The sequence below is a fragment of the Dermacentor albipictus genome, chromosome 2 (assembly GCF_038994185.2).
Source record: "Dermacentor albipictus isolate Rhodes 1998 colony chromosome 2, USDA_Dalb.pri_finalv2, whole genome shotgun sequence".
In the NCBI taxonomy this organism is placed as follows: Eukaryota; Metazoa; Arthropoda; class Arachnida; order Ixodida; family Ixodidae; genus Dermacentor; species Dermacentor albipictus.
The window spans coordinates 144,568,015-144,584,581 of NC_091822.1; the positions used below are offsets into that span (position 1 = coordinate 144,568,015).

Genomic DNA, 16,567 nt, shown 5'->3' on the forward strand with positions numbered 1-16,567 from the left:
GTATAGACCCATCTGGCTGAAATCGGTAGTTGCCTTTCCCTTCTCTCCTTCCATTCTTAGCGACTTTACCACCACTTTTACGTATCGTGTATGTTTCAAAGCTCTTTCGTGGGCCGATGCCGGAGGTATCCGTAGACCTCCATTACGGCGTCTGTGGGACGCAAAAAGACTATTCGCTATACGATTATCGTTTCCATGCGTTTCTCTCATTTGCATCTCTCTCACTCTCTCTCTCTCATTCTGATAAGATTTAAGATAAAAGGCATGCGCTGTCGGTGTTTTTTTTCATAACAGTAGTTTGTGGGCTGCCATTTTCAAAATTCTGAAGAATAATTTTGTCAAGAATGTAAGACGTGGTATGTGGAACACTCCAAAAAAAGTTTACACCCTCTTGGTTGTATTTTGTCCCCAAACAATAATCGTCATCTGTCTTGCCCGCATTGCCCACGTTTTTCCGGCCTACAAAACTTTGGCAGATACTGTTTACGTGTGGGAATGCGAAAGCATTATTAACGCTGCGATCCCGGTACTTCCTAGTCACGCAGAGCTTGCGCGTTATCAGCTTGACACAGCATTCTCGACAGGAAAGTAGCGAGCGCCGAGTTTTCAAGAGAGGAAATGCAAGAAAGGCAGATGACGATTATTGTTTGGGGACAAGATGAGCCCCCCCAAAGGGTGTATAGAGTGAACATTTGTGAGAGTGGTGTGGCAATATAACCTGCATTTAATGCATGACATGGCGTATAAGATACATATACCTAAATATATACGGAACCTCACGGCGACGGCAAAAATTCGCTTGGAGTGTCCACATAATCGCTATCGCCATAAAGAAAGAAAACACTGCTTATATAGCAGCGGTGGTACCATTTATTCTGTCATATTTCTCGCTTTGTAATTCCGAAACAACAAAAATTATGCAACACGTCTTAGAGCGCAGCTTTTTGGCGCCCGTTCCCGCGTTTCGCGTCGCCGTCGGCCTCGCCGTAACCAAGATCCACGCGCCGCTCTAGCTGCGCAGCTGCGCGGCGTTCCTGCTGCCATCTCTCGCGCGCGGCGCGAGTCTTGCTCTCCCCTTGTCCTACAAAGCCGGATAACGTGTTCTCGCCTATCCTCTCACCCCCTTCCTCCGCGCAACGCCGTTGCAGTGACTCTTGCCGCTACCATCCACTCCGCCCTCGCCGCCCCTTCTCCCGCTGTCGCGGCACTGCCGCGCTGCCGGCGGCGGGTGCTCCTTGCCGCTTAGCACGTGATCCATGGCTCTCACTCCGTCTCCGCATCGCGTGGCTGTACGGCGGCCTCTCGGCCGTCTCTCTCGCTTCTCCGTTTGCGGGACGCGTTCCTCAGAGGCATTTGTCACCTCTGGCAGTGCTTGCGCCTGGCTATCCTTCTCCCGTCTCCACTCTTGCCCTACACCTCCCTCACCTGGCGCAGTGCCGTTGCGGTGACTCGAAAGACAGTTACAGCGTTTCGTTCCCTTACTTCCCATTCCAACCTTGTGCGGCCACAATGAGGCGTTCGTGAGCGAATGAGTGTGTGACCTCTAATAAATACCAGTTCTACGCCCGTTTCCTCATCCCACCTCGGAGGACACATTAAATAATTGCCAATTTCCTCCCCACTCTCCGCGGCGGTGAGATGGCGCCGCCGGCTCGATAGCGGCGGATCGCCGTGTGTGCTGCCCAATCGGAAAAGCAGAACCGCCTCCGTTCGGCACTGCGAGTTCTGTAAGCGGTTGCCTGTTGTTGAAATAAGATTGAACCGCGTTCGCCGGTTCACCCTCGGTTAGCTTTCACTCGCACATACATCATACGGCGTGCGGCGATAGTTTTATCGCCCTTAGATTTTATACAGAACCTCACGGCGACGGCGACGGCAGAAATGCACCTACCGTATCCATGATAATTGCTATCGCAATAATAAATACTGTTTTTATCCTCACTTTGCTTCGAAAATGTTTGCATGCGAACCAAAACCATTATAAACCGTTACGGATCTTTTTCCCCCCGTTCTGGAGCAGAACCAACGTAGCGTTTCTCAGTGGAACGAAACTAAAACCAGAACGAAAAACATTTAGTTACGACACCCTGCTTGATATCCCTTTCGAGAGATTTTGCGCGGCTAGGCACCGGGCACGTTGAAGCCATGATTGAAGCATAATATGGCCAATGCATACAGTGCCGAGTCACGCGAAATCTCGCGAAACTATGACCTAAAGTGATCGCCCGAGGATACCGCCCCATGTTCGTTGACACCGCAGGCACTGTTCGCTAGACTAGAAACACCGCTAACGTAGCCAAAACGCGCAATGGCAACCCGAAGAGAGGACGAGTTGTCGACCATTAAAGAAGGGAGCTTCAACACGCGGTGGTGGGCAGATGGTGGGGTTCTCAGGAGAATGACAAAATTATGGAAAGCGGTGAATTTTGCTTAGAGGTGTGGCTTCGTGGCAGAGCGGCCCATGTTGCCATCAAGCAACACCCTAAACCCAACCTTACCGTTTAACTTTCTCAATTTGTTGGTGTAGGTTTATACACACAAAACTGTGGTGTCCCTTTTTTTACGGAAAGAAAGCTAGTCAAGCCATTTTAAGCTCGCTCTCTCCCTCACTACCGCCATCATTGTCTGGATGGAAATAAAGTCATTAGTCACCCTTGGAGGTGGGTGTTGCACTGTTCCCTTCTAGTCTCGCGTGGGACGGAGAGGGAGAAGGGGGGGGGGGTAGGTAAGGTAGCAGACTAGTAGCAGCTGAAAGTGCAGCCAAAAAATATACAGTGACCTGCGTTTTCATTCTAACAATCTTAAAAGAAGATTCTGCATTATATTCCGATGGCAAATGTAATCCATGTCTCTGGCTTAGCTACCATCTAATTGTTACAAGACTTATTTCTTTTCTCTTTTTAACGAGCCATGCAAACAGAGCCAAAAAATGTGACCTTGCTGTGAAGTAGCAAAAACAGAGCCATTGTAAGTGGGAAATCGTGCATCTTGAAATATGTTCGTAGATAGGCTTTCATCACCCCCTTATCTCATATTCCCGAAAAGTCATTGTAGAGGGGAGTGGAGTTGATAGGTGTTGTGACAGTGAGCTTGTATGTTAGACTGCATTGTCATGTTGCAGTGAGCACAGCTACACAGATGTGTGCACGATACATGCCCCTCTTGTGTGGAGCTGTGTAGAAAAAATAGCAAGCATTGCCACTGGCAAAATCTAACTATTGTTAGTGTAAAACTGAAATGCCAGAACAGACCACACAAAAATGGGGCACAACTTCGATGTAGCTAAATTCAGTTGCACAACATGAAAAATACTCAGATGTTCTATTATTTCACAAAAGCACTGTGTTAACATGTGTATGTTCTATGGAAGCTGAAACATTTTATCAGCACAGCTCGCTATAATGCATTCAAATTATCGGCACCATATCTTTAGTCAGATATGCGGAACCTCATCACTATCTTAATGCTCTTATATCTGTATAAACCAGAATACAGGTCGAGATCTTTTTTCCCAAAAAGGAACAGCTAAAGTCACCCCTCGTAGTTGTATAGTGGTCTTTAGCGCATTGTAAGTCGTCATCTGGCCAAGTCGCAGTCAGGGGTCGACTTATAGTACAGGCTGACCCATGTTCCAGTTTATACTGTACTTGCTGGTTCGATGTGTGCCAAGGTACATTTAACCATTTCAGATTAGCGAGCCAACAGTAACGACACTTAATATTCACTACGTTGTTACTATCTATCAAGTTCCTTGTACCTTTGTTCTTTCTTTCAGATCCAGACTACTGAATTGGAAATCTATGAAGAATAAAGAACTTGGCCTTGTCCCAAACAGCTGTCTATCGGTTTACAAATCAACCTTTTCAAGCCAAAGCTCCTTCCTATTTGCATAAATTTCCAATAAAGCACACTTGCTGCACTCTCAACTCGCACACAGGTTGCTTAAAAAAGGAGGTTCAAGACAATATCTACAGCAGTGGCAAGCATCAGAAATTAGTCCAACAAATAGTCCAACAAGCTTTTTTATTAACTGAATTTTACTAATAAACTTCCTACTCAAAAACTTCAGCACACGTGTTCCAATTGCATGATCGAAGCCTGTCAGTGCCCAAGCCAGAACGGCTAGACAGATCCAGAGTTCCAATATAGCTGTGCCAAACCTGCAGTGTTCAGTGCATCGAGGGTCACGCCAGTTATTCCCCCCTGAGCAGTAATGGAAGCCTCCCTTGCAGTAGGCAAGCAGTATCTTTGCTAAAAATTGACACAAAGGAAAAAATTCTTGTTGCTTCTGATCTTGTGCAGCGTGGTGCCGTCTGTCCCCACTTTGAGGAAGCTTCGAGAAATCAAGACTTGAATATGTGCTGCCACAGTGAACACATTAAACATCGCTGGACAAAACTGTGTCAAGCGCCAGCAATATAGTGATCACTAGCAGACTCTTTGAAAGGGGCCCTGAACCAAATTTCTCTGAAGCCTCAAAAACACCCTTGAAGAAGTAAGCTACCTCTCAGGAATATCAGTTGAATCCCATTACGAGGTCAAATATGACACAAAAATAACTTTGTTACATCCGATATTTGTTATAAGCATATATTCGCTACACATTGATTGCAAGTTCTTATATTTATTTTGTTATATCCCATAATTTGCTATATCCATGTTCGTTATAACGAGGTTTGCCTGTATTACTGAAATAATTTTTCAAAAACACTGAATATGAGCACAGATACTTAGAGCGCAGCATTTACCTTTACCATTCGCTCTCAATGTTCTTCATTCCGAAGGAGCAGAGGACATTGATAGTAGGCGCATACATATTGAGCACACTGTAGTACCCAATATGAAGCTCAAGACTAAGCACATCTAGCTAGGAGCAGCTGAGAAAGCGCACACTGGCACACGTCCCTTGTAAATGATGAACGCTATTCATAGCGAGGCGCGACAGGCGAAGCGTTCATGTGGTCTTGGCTTAAGTTTTGCATCGTTTGAGGCTAGCTGATATTAACGCGAGCCAACATGGCTACGAAATCCCTAAAAGCAGTGGAGCCAAGATTTTATACCTATAGGGGCAGGTGTGGCCAAGCATGAGCAGACAACAATCGGCTCGCGCTTCTTGAATGATGTCGCTATTGGACAATAGCAGCCGTGTATGGGAATATGCCATATAAAAAATATGGCGGCCCCAAGAAGGGTGAAGAGAAGGCGTCTGTTGAAGAAAGCGTGTTTGAGAAGAGAATGACTTCAGACTCAACTTGTGAGCCCCTTGCAATGGGCACAAGTGCAAAATTTGGCTGATATGTTCACAGTAGCATATGCTATTCACGGAATACGTTGTTTCACCTAACTCGAGGGCTGGTTCAGGACCCCTTTAGGTGCTCAAAAAAATGACCCAAGTTCTTCGGCAGAACCTCCTAGTTTATTTAGCAAACAATAATTATCCACAAGAACCACCGCCTCAATAGTTCCTCTGGTTCTGTCTTCGGCCTGTAAAAAGAAAAAAACAACGTATTCTTAGCCTTCGAACAAAAAAGGCTTTTGAAACATTTGCAGCAAGGCTCATGCATAAACAAGGCCACAGATGGTGATGGCATCAGGATAAAGTTGGACTTCCATGGCATGAAAACAGCACCAGAAAGCATGAAGGACTAATAAGGAGATGCCGAGATCATCACAAAGCCTTGCGATTTTCTTGTCTCCATATTTGTCCTTCAGGTTCATTGACATTGTTTGCAAGCCACCACCGTACACTAGCCCAACCCATTTGTTCAAAGGAAATACCACAAGCTTGCACACCACGTATGTGCCAGACCGTGGCTAATATATCTCGCTTAATCAATGCTTGTGTGCTGCATTAGAAACTTTACTCTTTACTTTGACCAAGACGGTAAAACCAGAAAAAGGCAGAAATCCAACACGCACCCCAGTTTCGCTCGCGCTGGCCATAGCCATCCTTCTGGTATCCGGAGTCCCGGAATCCTTGAGGGCCTGCAGCAGCAGAGTTATACATGTTTCTCAACACACTACACTTACTCAGTCTATGAATAGATGCTAATGAACTAAGGGACTCACACCCTTAAGAGTTGTAAGGAAAAGCTATGAGTCAGAATAAACACCACATTCAGTAGTCATTAGATACCTAGTCAAACTTATACCCCTGTCACATGGGCGCCTGCGAATTCCGTTGTGCATGAAACTCCCAGATGGAGATTTACGACAAGAGAGTTGCGACCACGTCCCCCAGCACAGTACGAGCTTTCAATGGAAGCTGCGTGGGACAGCAACGGCACTGCCGCACATATCTCCCCAGACGAAAATTTCATATATGGAGTCACCCTGAAAGCATCTGCAATTTTTTTTAAACGCAGTATCCAATTTAATAAAATCCCAACGAGAAAGTGTGCTATGGGTTATCACAAGACTTTTATTCTCTAAGCATGGCGATGTTGAAAGCGATGCTGGCTGCATTGCATCTTGGTGCATGTGTGCACATTGTTCAACCAGTGCGGAACTGACTACTACAATTTGTGGCTGTGTGCTGTGAAATTGTAGCTACAAAGGGTGCTGTCGCTGCACTCCTCTGATGCCAGTGCAAGCAACAGGGACGACGAGGTGCCAGAATCACTTACTGTGATGCAGAACCACCCAGGGCACACAAATAAACAAACGAAACGGCAGAACATTTCCCCATGCGTCATAGTGAAGCATTGGAGTACAGGCTACAGACGCTGGCGTCCTTAAAAACAGATGAATAACTTCCATTAAATGGTGTATTACACAAGAAACAAAAAGTAATATTGCTGAAATTTATAAGCGAGCTAGTTATGACAATTTTGTTAGCGCAGTTTTCTTTGTAGCTGTAGGTACCTAGAAAAGGGAGTACTCTGTACATCACTAATGGTCATTGCTGAACTCCATTCAACGAAAGCTCCATTAGATTTCCTTAGAGGAAGGGAGACCGTGTGACAACGAAGCGCATCTCCTTCAAGTTACAGACGACGCAGTTCAAAGGAGTTTGCGGGTACCTGTGCGACAGGGGTATTAAAGGCACACAAACAGAAATGCTTTTTTAAAACAGTATTATACATTTAAAATTCTGTACTTGCAATTAGGTCAGTAATGCTGTAAGCTGGCACATTGTATACTACAATGGAATTTAAAAAGAAGAAAGGATTGATGACGACATCATTGTACATCTACTGTCAATGTCGAGATTTTTGTTTTCATCGCATGGTCTGGCAAATTTTTGTTAAAGGAAAAAATTGCTCTTCACTCAATGCCAAAGCTTGTTCAATACAAATTTTACTTAACATACAGTTGGTGTGACTAAGAAAGGCTCGACTGACTGGGTTTGTCTCCAAAGCACCACACTTTACAATTTGAAACCACAAGACCCATGACAGCAAAATGAAGGCCATTTATGCACCGCAAAAGAAAATTGTGAAACACTGATATACAGTAAAGAGTGCATAATCATTAAATATAATAAAGCAGCAAGCAAAAGAAAAATTGTACAGAAAAGATTAAGAAACTACTCTGAGGAGAGAGGATTTAAAGTACGGTCACAAAGCAAAACATGTGTGCCCCTTTTACAAATCGAGGCTGAAGTAGTTGAAAATAGAGGGAAGGCATGTTACTTCTGGAAACTAAACACAAATCATTTCAATCAATTGCAATATGCACACGATTGCAAGATGGGGAAACAAAAATATCATCAAACAGTACAGGCACAAAGTGCACAATGCCACACCAGTGCATTGAATGGATTGAAACATACCTGCACCACGGCCAAAGAAGGAGCCCAGCTTGATCTCGAGCAGGCGATCGTTGTAGTCGACGAGGTTGGTGACCTTGTCACAGAGCTGCAAGGCCAGTGCCTGAATTCGCGTCGGCTCTGTCTTGTGTAGAACCACCATCAGGTTGGGCTCATCCAGGGATGCCTGCATATAACAGCAATGGGTGCAACACAGACTCTCCACGTGTATTCGTGACATCACCATAACTTGATGTCATGATAACCTTGCCATGCCAACGTTAAACCGAAGACCTTCATTCTTGAGAAAAGCCGCTCAGATAAACTACGCCACAGAGACCATGATGAAGTGCAAGCAGTAAGAGCAGCACTGTCTCGCGATGCAGTAGCTGCAGCATGCGCTGCAGCCCAAGAGATCATGACAGCAGCACCGAGGCAAAAGAAGCTGAGTGATGCCAGCATCTCTTCTTGACGCAGCAGTAAGAATCTCAAGAGATTTCTAGAACCATAGTTATCACTCTAGTTAGACTTGATGTTGGCCACTATTGTGCCTTCAGAGGGGCCCTTCCAACAGATGCTAAGGTTCTACATTTTGTTTACAGACTTCAAGAGCGAGATCTGATGACAGCTTCAGTGTTTGTTGCAACGTTTTAACAGTAGATAGCAGAAAGCATTACTCTTTCCTATACAAACTGATTTAGGGATGTGCTAATATTCAAAATTTTGAATACTATCAAATATTATATTTTTAATATTTCTATTTGATTGAAACACCATGTACAGTCGCCGACCGATTTTCCGGACTCCAAAAATTCGGACATGCTCGATTATTCGGTCTGCTTCGCGGCACCGCCATTCTCCCCATAGATCATAAGGTATAACAACTGCCTGAAGTTCGGACACCTTGCAAACTCTCGTCTGATTTTTTGGACACTCCTTGAGCCAACTTGATCGAGAGCACCATGCACCGACTCTGACCGGTGCATGGTTCAACTTGCTGGACGCCATTTTTGTTTTGAACGGAGCCTCCTTGCTGCTTCATGAAGTGGCGCTACTGCAAATCCCCACTCATCATCATCGTTTCTGGCTGGTTCAATAGAGTGGCTCTACAGCAGTTCCGGTTTCAGCTTAGTAAGCCATGTCAAGACAATCCAGCAGCCGATTTGTTTCTTCGCGCACGACGTTGCGAGTAGGCCACGTTTTTCGTTTGTGCGAATGGTGTCATGGTGGTGTTTGCTTTGTGCGCTGTGTCGAGGTTCCGGTGATCCAACGCGGCATACAGAAACATTGCGACAATTGTCTAATGGCGCCGACAGTGCCCGCGCGCACTGTGCTGGGGAAAGCCGGCAAGCGGGTGCCGGAGGCCTAGGATTTGTCGCCTTCCGATGTGCTCCCTACTGATGCGGAAAATGTTCTGCGGAGACCTGCGCAGTGGTTGCATTTCGATTCCGGACACCGTCTCATTTGACAGTTTCACAGGTGCTGACATTGCTGTACTGACATGCGCAGAACTCGACGACGGCGAGACCATTCGTCAGGTTTCCTGCTCCACCGCCGGACGATGACTCCGAGTCGGAAGATGACGCACCATGTGCTACGCTGCCGTCGTATGCGGAGCGTGTACAAGCAGTGATCGTGCTTTCAGCCGCCTATAGTGACCGTACAACCTTCTCCGAGATCCGGGCTTATCTGATTGCGCGTAAACGGAACAGCATGCAACGGCGCATTCACGATTTCTTCAAGCCTAGTGCCAAGCCCGAATAAGTGCATGGAAGTAAAGGATTTCATATTTTTTTATTATTTTTTTTTTAATCTGCTTTTCGGACACCTGTTTATTCGGATATTTTTGCAGTCCCCATGAGGTCCGAATAAACGGTCGGCGACTGTATTCAAACATTTCTGAATATTCGATTGGATACAAATATAAACAAATAAAATATATTGCTGGCTGTACGGGAGCAAGTATGATTCTTAGCATTCTCCATCTAAGAATATTTGTCTGATGATGTGCTGAATTTTGTGATAATAGTGTGCTGCAGGCAAAATTTCACCTGTGTAAAGAACACTTAGTCAATGGGCATCGAAGGTTTGCAGTAAAGCCAGCCTCAGTAGTAAGAGGCACGGGTTTGCAGACAGTGAGGATGTGCTCTTCTGCAGCACTACCACCAGTCCAAGCTTATTGCTTGACAGCAAATGCGATGTGTGATGGCTGGCACAGGGTTAAATGCCTCTGAGGTTACAGGCATTTGATGTACTATAAGGCACAGGTAGGCGAGAACAGACAGCTAGTGGGAATTACTCAATTTTCCAAGTTAACACGAGCCATTGTAGAAACTCTTCTAGTATAATGGTTTACTAGCATAATCTTTTACCACTGACAGTGTTATTGCAATGTTCCAACATGTTAAAATAACCAAACTTACTAATAAATGCAGGTGAATATCATTCAATTTTCTATTCGATATTCGAAGCTAAGCATTTGTATTTGATTCGCATACAAAATTTTTGATATTTACACAACCCTACGTTTATTTCTTCGGCTTTTAGTATATTTTGTGCTCACCATAAGATGTACGTTAACAAAGAGAAATCACTATAAACTATCACAATGGCACTGATCGACTATGTGTTTACTTATGGTGCCTATTATGGTGCGTAGGGACACATGAACATTTTTTGTCTGTTTTAACAATATGGACAAGTTCAAAACTCACTAATGTAGGCAGCCACAACCTGCAGGCACATAATGCTGGAGTGAATCGAAGAATTAATAAACGAAAATATTTCCAGCCGAACCATTCATATGGTGGCGGATTAGCGAGCGAAGCTGTTTAAGCAATTAGGTTTCCCATCATAAGTCATACACTTACGCACACATGTACATCTATAAATAATCTTTAACTTACTTTGAAACAATGGTGATCACAGTTTGTTCTTCGGCCATGAGCATAGTGCGTGAGCTTCCCGTTTTTGCTATTTTTGTTGGAGTTGCAACCAGCGCTGGCCACCATTGCTGCCGGCTGCGTCTGCTGCCGTCTGCCCTCAATGAAATGGCACGGCAGTTGTGGCGGGAAAACACAGGGATGTGCACCGCGGTAGCCACCGCACTGCGCAAGAACTGGATTGTGCATTGCAGAGGTAGACCATTCCAACTGTTGCAAAGGTCTACCTCTGCAACACACAATCCAGTTCTTGCACAGTTCAATGGCTACCGCGGTGCACATCCCCGAGTTTTCCCGCCACAACTGCTGCGCCATTGCACTGAGGGCAGACAGCAGTAGATGCAGCCGGCAGCAACAGCTGCCAGCGCAGGTGCACTCCCCCACTGTGCAGATAAGGCACACGGTGAAATCTTGTGTCCTTTCGTTCTTCTGCGCCATACTACCTTTTTTGTTATCTCTTTTGTTCACCCTACGGACGTTAGCCAGCCCCCTTACGAGACCACGCATATGGCTCATTCATATAGGTCCGTCAAGCAAACAGCTCCGTTGTAAAAAGCACATGCAAACTGGCAGCAACAACCAATCAACCAACTAATGACAAGGGCAGGACAGGAGTTGGCACCATTTGTGGGTTTGCACTCTTTCCTGGTGCAGTGCTGTCAATAGAAAAAGCCTCAACCAGTAAGCATATGTGCACTCACCATAAGCTCCTCCCCAATGATCATCTTGCTGATGATGGAGTGGACAACAGACTTGTTGAGCTCGAACATGTCGGCCAGGGTCTCGATGGAGAGCGAGTCGTAGACGCTGCTGTAGGTGAACAAGTAGGTGCGCAGCGACTCCTCCTTGATCTTCTGAGCGATCATGGCACGCACAGTGTCCGCCTGGTGGAACAGGTCCCACACCTTGGCGTTCATCTTGCTGTTGATGATGTAGTTGAAGCAGGCACGCCAGTTGCCCACCCGCATCGCCTTTGAGGCTGCCACCACGTGCTCTCGCATGCTCTCAGGAGGACCTGGGAAGCAACAGGTCCACACGATGCATCATTCTACTCTATAGCCAAGCATCACGCAGATCTTTACTTACTCCACATCATACCTAGCAGGCAACTCTGCGTAAGCCATCCAGGTATAGTACGGTCACAGAAGTCTCGCTCTGCCCGCCTGACAGAGCGGTTGCATTTTGTACAAAGCAACTACAGTCAAACCTCGTTAATACTTGATGTATAATTGCGGTTTAAACGTAGTCACAAAGATTCCCCGTCCCCACCCCCATTGAACCCCATGTATTGGCCAACCGCTCAAGCCGTAGTCGCTCAATGCCCACCAAACGGTTAATGCGTGTCATTTTCTTTCTTATTCTACACGCACAAGCACAAAATCAGCAAAATCTTGTGTGCAGACATTCAATTCTCAAGTTGCAACAGCCAGACGCCAGCCGCCAGCAAGAGTGAAGTTTAAACATGGCCACCATGACGCCGTTCCTGCTCATACAGTTGTTGCTCATTGCAGAGCACAAAAGTATGGCCTTCAAGGTTCGCTTCCGGTAATGCAAAGAAGCTGCCGGTAGGACTGCGAATTCGCCGTCGCCGTCAAACTCAATCCAATCCAACTCAAGTAGTAACCGCGCAGAAGCACTTTTTTTTAATGCGTAGACATTGCTATGCTTACCCAACAAGAAAAATGTCCCTCCCTTCGTCTGTCCCGTAAGACGACCGCTTTGAAGATAAAGCCCACAGCAGCTAGCGACTGTACCTTCAAGCTGACTGTCGCTTCAATGCGAACAAGGCGGCGAGAACACAGTGCTCACAAAGCTGACGGCACAAGGTGCACCCGGCCCCTTTCGCAGATCACTTTCAATATGTGGGCCTGCGCGTATCTCTCCAGCGCGCAGCGCTGGAAATGCAGCACACGGAGCAGTCAGCACACTCCATGTCCACATTGCAGATAGTTTTCAAGATACGGTCCACATGGCCATGCCATATACGCAGGCGCCGCCGGTGTACGAACGATCACGGTTCATAATGGTTCGACGCGGATGGATAAGGCGCTAATAAGCGGTAACGGCTTATAATGATCGAAACGCAGTTCGTTGCTTGTGTTATCAATGCACTTTACGCCGCCATGCGCACCAGTTCGTGTCACCGCAGCGCTGTCGTTGGTAACATGGACAATGATAACGAAAACATTGATAATGACAGCGGGCTACGTGGAGATGAGCAAGTGGCACAATACTTATGCATATGTGCACAACTCCCACCGAACTTCCTGCGTTAATTCCTTTTCTTCATTCTGTCAGTGTGTTTGCAGTCGCGGTGTTGCCATGCTGTTCAACGGTCTTTGCTGAGGCATGTCGTTATCGGGTTATCGAGAAGTCAATGTTGTTACATCCCCGAAGTTCCTGGATGGTGACATTGTTGCCACCGTCGTACCTTGACCATCTTCAAGCGAAAGCAATGACAACGACGATGTGGAAGTTGACGACGGCCCTTCAATATCTCAAGCGGCGCATGCTTTGAGCATCATGTGAGCTTTCGCAGAGAAGCGGGGCCTCGTGGAGAAACTCACTCGCGGCCTTACCGAGTTCGAAGATGTCGCAGAAAAGCCAACATGGTGGCAAGTGAAGACCACCTATTTTTTGCTGCCTAACCACAAATAAAGCCTCTCCGAGTGTGTTTGAGAGCATCATGACATAGTTCTTTCCCGGCTGGTAAGCAGCTTCTAAAGTGGCATTGGAGGTTAATTAGTACATCGTTTAGCGCACACCTAAATGTTGTTCCCGGCCAACCACATATTAACGAGGTTTGACTGTACTTCATTTAACACAACCACTTTTAGATGAAAAATTACCTGAAATTACGTATTTATTGTGTACCATTGTGCTATCCAGTATACAATGTTTTATGTTTTGGCTGAGAGTGCAGGCAGTTTGCTGTGGCCACTGATTAAAGAAATGTGCCACTCCACTAATTCGGTGGTAAAGAGGATCATATTTGCAATGCCCTTTGTGTAATAATCAAGTATTATTTTGCAACATAAAAGTATGAGACTTAATGTTACCTTGAATTACCGTATCTATTCGAATACATATTAGGCAATGTTTTTTTGTTTTGTTTTTTTTTCGCAGATTCCTTATCCTTGATTCCTTAACCTTCACTGCTTCAGTGAGCACTACAATATCATGTAGTTCTGCTGACCTGCTTTTTGTTTGTTTAATTACTCTGAAAGCCCAGCAAAAATCCTGTTCACCGGCCGACCAATCAATTGCACATGAAAACACCACGCACTGCAAAGTTAGAGTCCTTCCTTGGTAAGGACACTACCTTCTGATGTGGCTGCAAACTATAAAATTTTCTATATTTCCTGTGGATACAAATACCTTTGCCATTTCAGTCTTTCTGTCAAGAGCTTCTCGAGGTCATTCCATATCTTTCCAGTCTTGTCGACATAAGGGGTAACATTCTTTTATCTCGCAACCCGTGCTGCAAGCAATTGTTACATCCTGTTTACTCAATCCATTAATCACTTTGTTCTTGATACTACTGCAGATTTGTTTTTCCTGCTCATCTCATAATTTTCCATCATTTCTGTCAGTATATAAACACACATTTTAAACAACTTTCAGTTGACAGTAAGCGCTTGTTCTCGCCTTTCGTCTTCCCATCTTGCTTAACGTTGCACTATTTGTCACTTAATTACAGTTTTCCAAAAACCTGTACAGTTAACTCTGGTTACAACGGACCCTGATAATCCAACAAAAAAATGTCCGTTTTATCCAAAGTCCATAATATCCAAAATGCCTCCACTCCGAAACCGTCACGATGTCTTAACAATTTTATTGCAAAGAGTGAGTGACGGATGTCTAAAGTAAAAAAAAAAGAGAGAAAAAGAAAAAATCAGTTTCGCCCAAAAGGCAAAGCATCAATTGCGGTAGCAAATTAAGCAAGATAAACATGGCAGCAGCAGCGAGTGAATTGAACTCTGTGCTGGCTCTCGCTTCAACGCCAACAAAACTTCGAAAGCACAGCACATACGAAGCTACCGGCATTGGGCACACTTTGTCCACATCACAGATCGCTTTAAAGAAGAGGTCCACACGGGCGCACATTTTGTCCAAATAAATGATCTTTTTCAAGATATGGCACCCATGTGGGCGACCACTTTGTCCACATCACAGATTGCTTTCAAGATACGGCGGCCACGCCGTAAGCAGCAGCCGCCGAAGTTAGAACTCCCTCTACCTCGCTTGCCCCCGTGCCTCGCGCGCGAACAAAGAGGGCGCATTTTCGCCCCACCTTTCTCCCTTGCGGGCGCGTGCAACATTGAGCCGCGATTGTTGGTTGACCCTCGCAAGTCAGTTGTCAGACCGTGTCGACATAGCAAAAGTCTGTTTTATATGTCCAATTTTGAAAGAAATTGCCGCTAATTTTGTCCGCTGTAGCTAATAGTCCGTTGTAGCACGGTCCATTAAAAGCAAACTTCGTTGCATTAATAAAATAGGTAGAACAAACCAAGGATGAAATATGGTTCGCTGTAACGAGCATCGACTGTAGTAATATTTCAATGGCTAATGGCCGTCACCAAGGACCACAAATTCCGTCAGTGCCACCTACCAACAAGCGGCTGTCGTTCTGTGTTCCGAAGCTGGTAGTGGAACGACTTGCTGATCATTCTTTTCCTGCCATCCAGTTCGTGAGCTGCAGAAAAAAGCAAACATCCCCAAGACCATTAAAAGGCTGTCATCAATAGCAGCACAATTACCAAAGGGAACTTATAATCATTGTCTTCCATCAACAACTTTTCCACAAAGTAATGACTAATAGTTTGTCAACTACTTCAACGGACATCACAATATAACAAGTACACGACCAAAATAAATGCCAACCTCAATTAAACATTAGGGGTGTGCAAATACTCGAATGTCACTGAATCGAATAGAATAGCAAACGTTTTAATTCAATCTACAAATCGAACATCTCCTAGAGTACTTGATTCTTCTAACATTCTACATATTTGGGGTAGGGACCTGCACAGTGTCACATGTCGCATGCACTGTGGAGCCCCTCATACTTGATGCCACCCAAGCAAGCATTTCACTTCAATTTTCGGTGCAAAAAAAAGTGCGAAGCGCCGTGGACGGGCCACCTCGACTATTGCGGTCCGCTTAAGCAAGCACTCCCCAATGTCGGCCTAATGCGAGGGTCGCACACACAGTGCCCAAACGCCGCAATTCACAGAATGGCACCGCATCAGCCAGGTCTGCCTCTGTTTGTACAAGGTTCACCCAGGTCGTCAGGACCAAACGAAAAAATAACGCGACGCAGACAGAGGGAACAGCAACAAAACCAGCATGCATTTCGTGAAGTGCAAGGGAATGTGCAAAGATTCTGCCGCTTAGTCACTGACAGGCATGCAGATCATGCTAGATAAACACCAACAAATTTAATGCCCCGTAAACAGCCGTCAATCTAGCCAGCATGCCTGGTCTCTGGACTGAGCAGTGATGAGCCACCCTTACAAACATATTAGTAGCAAGCATTCCGCGACGGCTCGCGGCCCATTACCACATCGACCAACGTAACAACCACACTGCCATGGCCATTAGGCCTAATCAGCATTGGTTCATCGGGCCACGGCAACTAAAGTTACGGTTTGGTGCTGAATCGATGCAGACCTATTCGCAGCAGCCGTGCGACACTCTGAAAGCCAACCAATCTCCTCGTGAGCGAAAGCATCTGCACAAGAGTGCAACAAAGTTGTTCACAGCTGCCATCATTGCGACACATTGTGCAGCTGCCTCCCACTCCTGACATACTGTATTTATTCGAATCTAAGCTGATAGTTCTTTCCAAATAACCAGATACAAAACTCTAGGA

At 45.6% G+C, this 16,567-nt stretch overlaps 2 protein-coding genes across 4 annotated transcripts in view; one reads left to right on the forward strand and one right to left on the reverse strand.

The window, feature by feature from the left end:
• The window catches only part of LOC135904613 (titin-like), a 71,220-nt gene extending 67,288 nt beyond the window's left edge, over positions 1–3,932 (forward strand). For all 3 annotated transcript variants that reach the window (XM_070534055.1, XM_070534054.1, XM_070534056.1), the window contains one exon: positions 3,776–3,932. Coding sequence is in view for 2 of the 3 variants with exons in the window: in XM_070534054.1 (XP_070390155.1) it covers positions 3,776–3,789 (14 nt within the window). In the remaining variant the exon portion in view is untranslated. The remainder of the gene's footprint in view (positions 1–3,775) is intronic.
• Positions 3,933–5,394: 1,462 nt separating this feature from the next.
• eIF3c (eukaryotic translation initiation factor 3 subunit c) overlaps positions 5,395–16,567 on the reverse strand; it is a 36,382-nt gene continuing 25,209 nt past the window's right edge. Inside the window, exons 16-20 of the mRNA XM_065435550.2 lie at positions 15,305–15,388; positions 11,394–11,707; positions 7,775–7,937; positions 5,920–5,985; positions 5,395–5,484 (exon numbers count right to left, since the gene is read on the reverse strand). Coding sequence (XP_065291622.2) covers positions 5,456–5,484; positions 5,920–5,985; positions 7,775–7,937; positions 11,394–11,707; positions 15,305–15,388 — 656 coding nt within the window. The 3' untranslated portion in view covers positions 5,395–5,455. The remainder of the gene's footprint in view (positions 5,485–5,919; positions 5,986–7,774; positions 7,938–11,393; positions 11,708–15,304; positions 15,389–16,567) is intronic.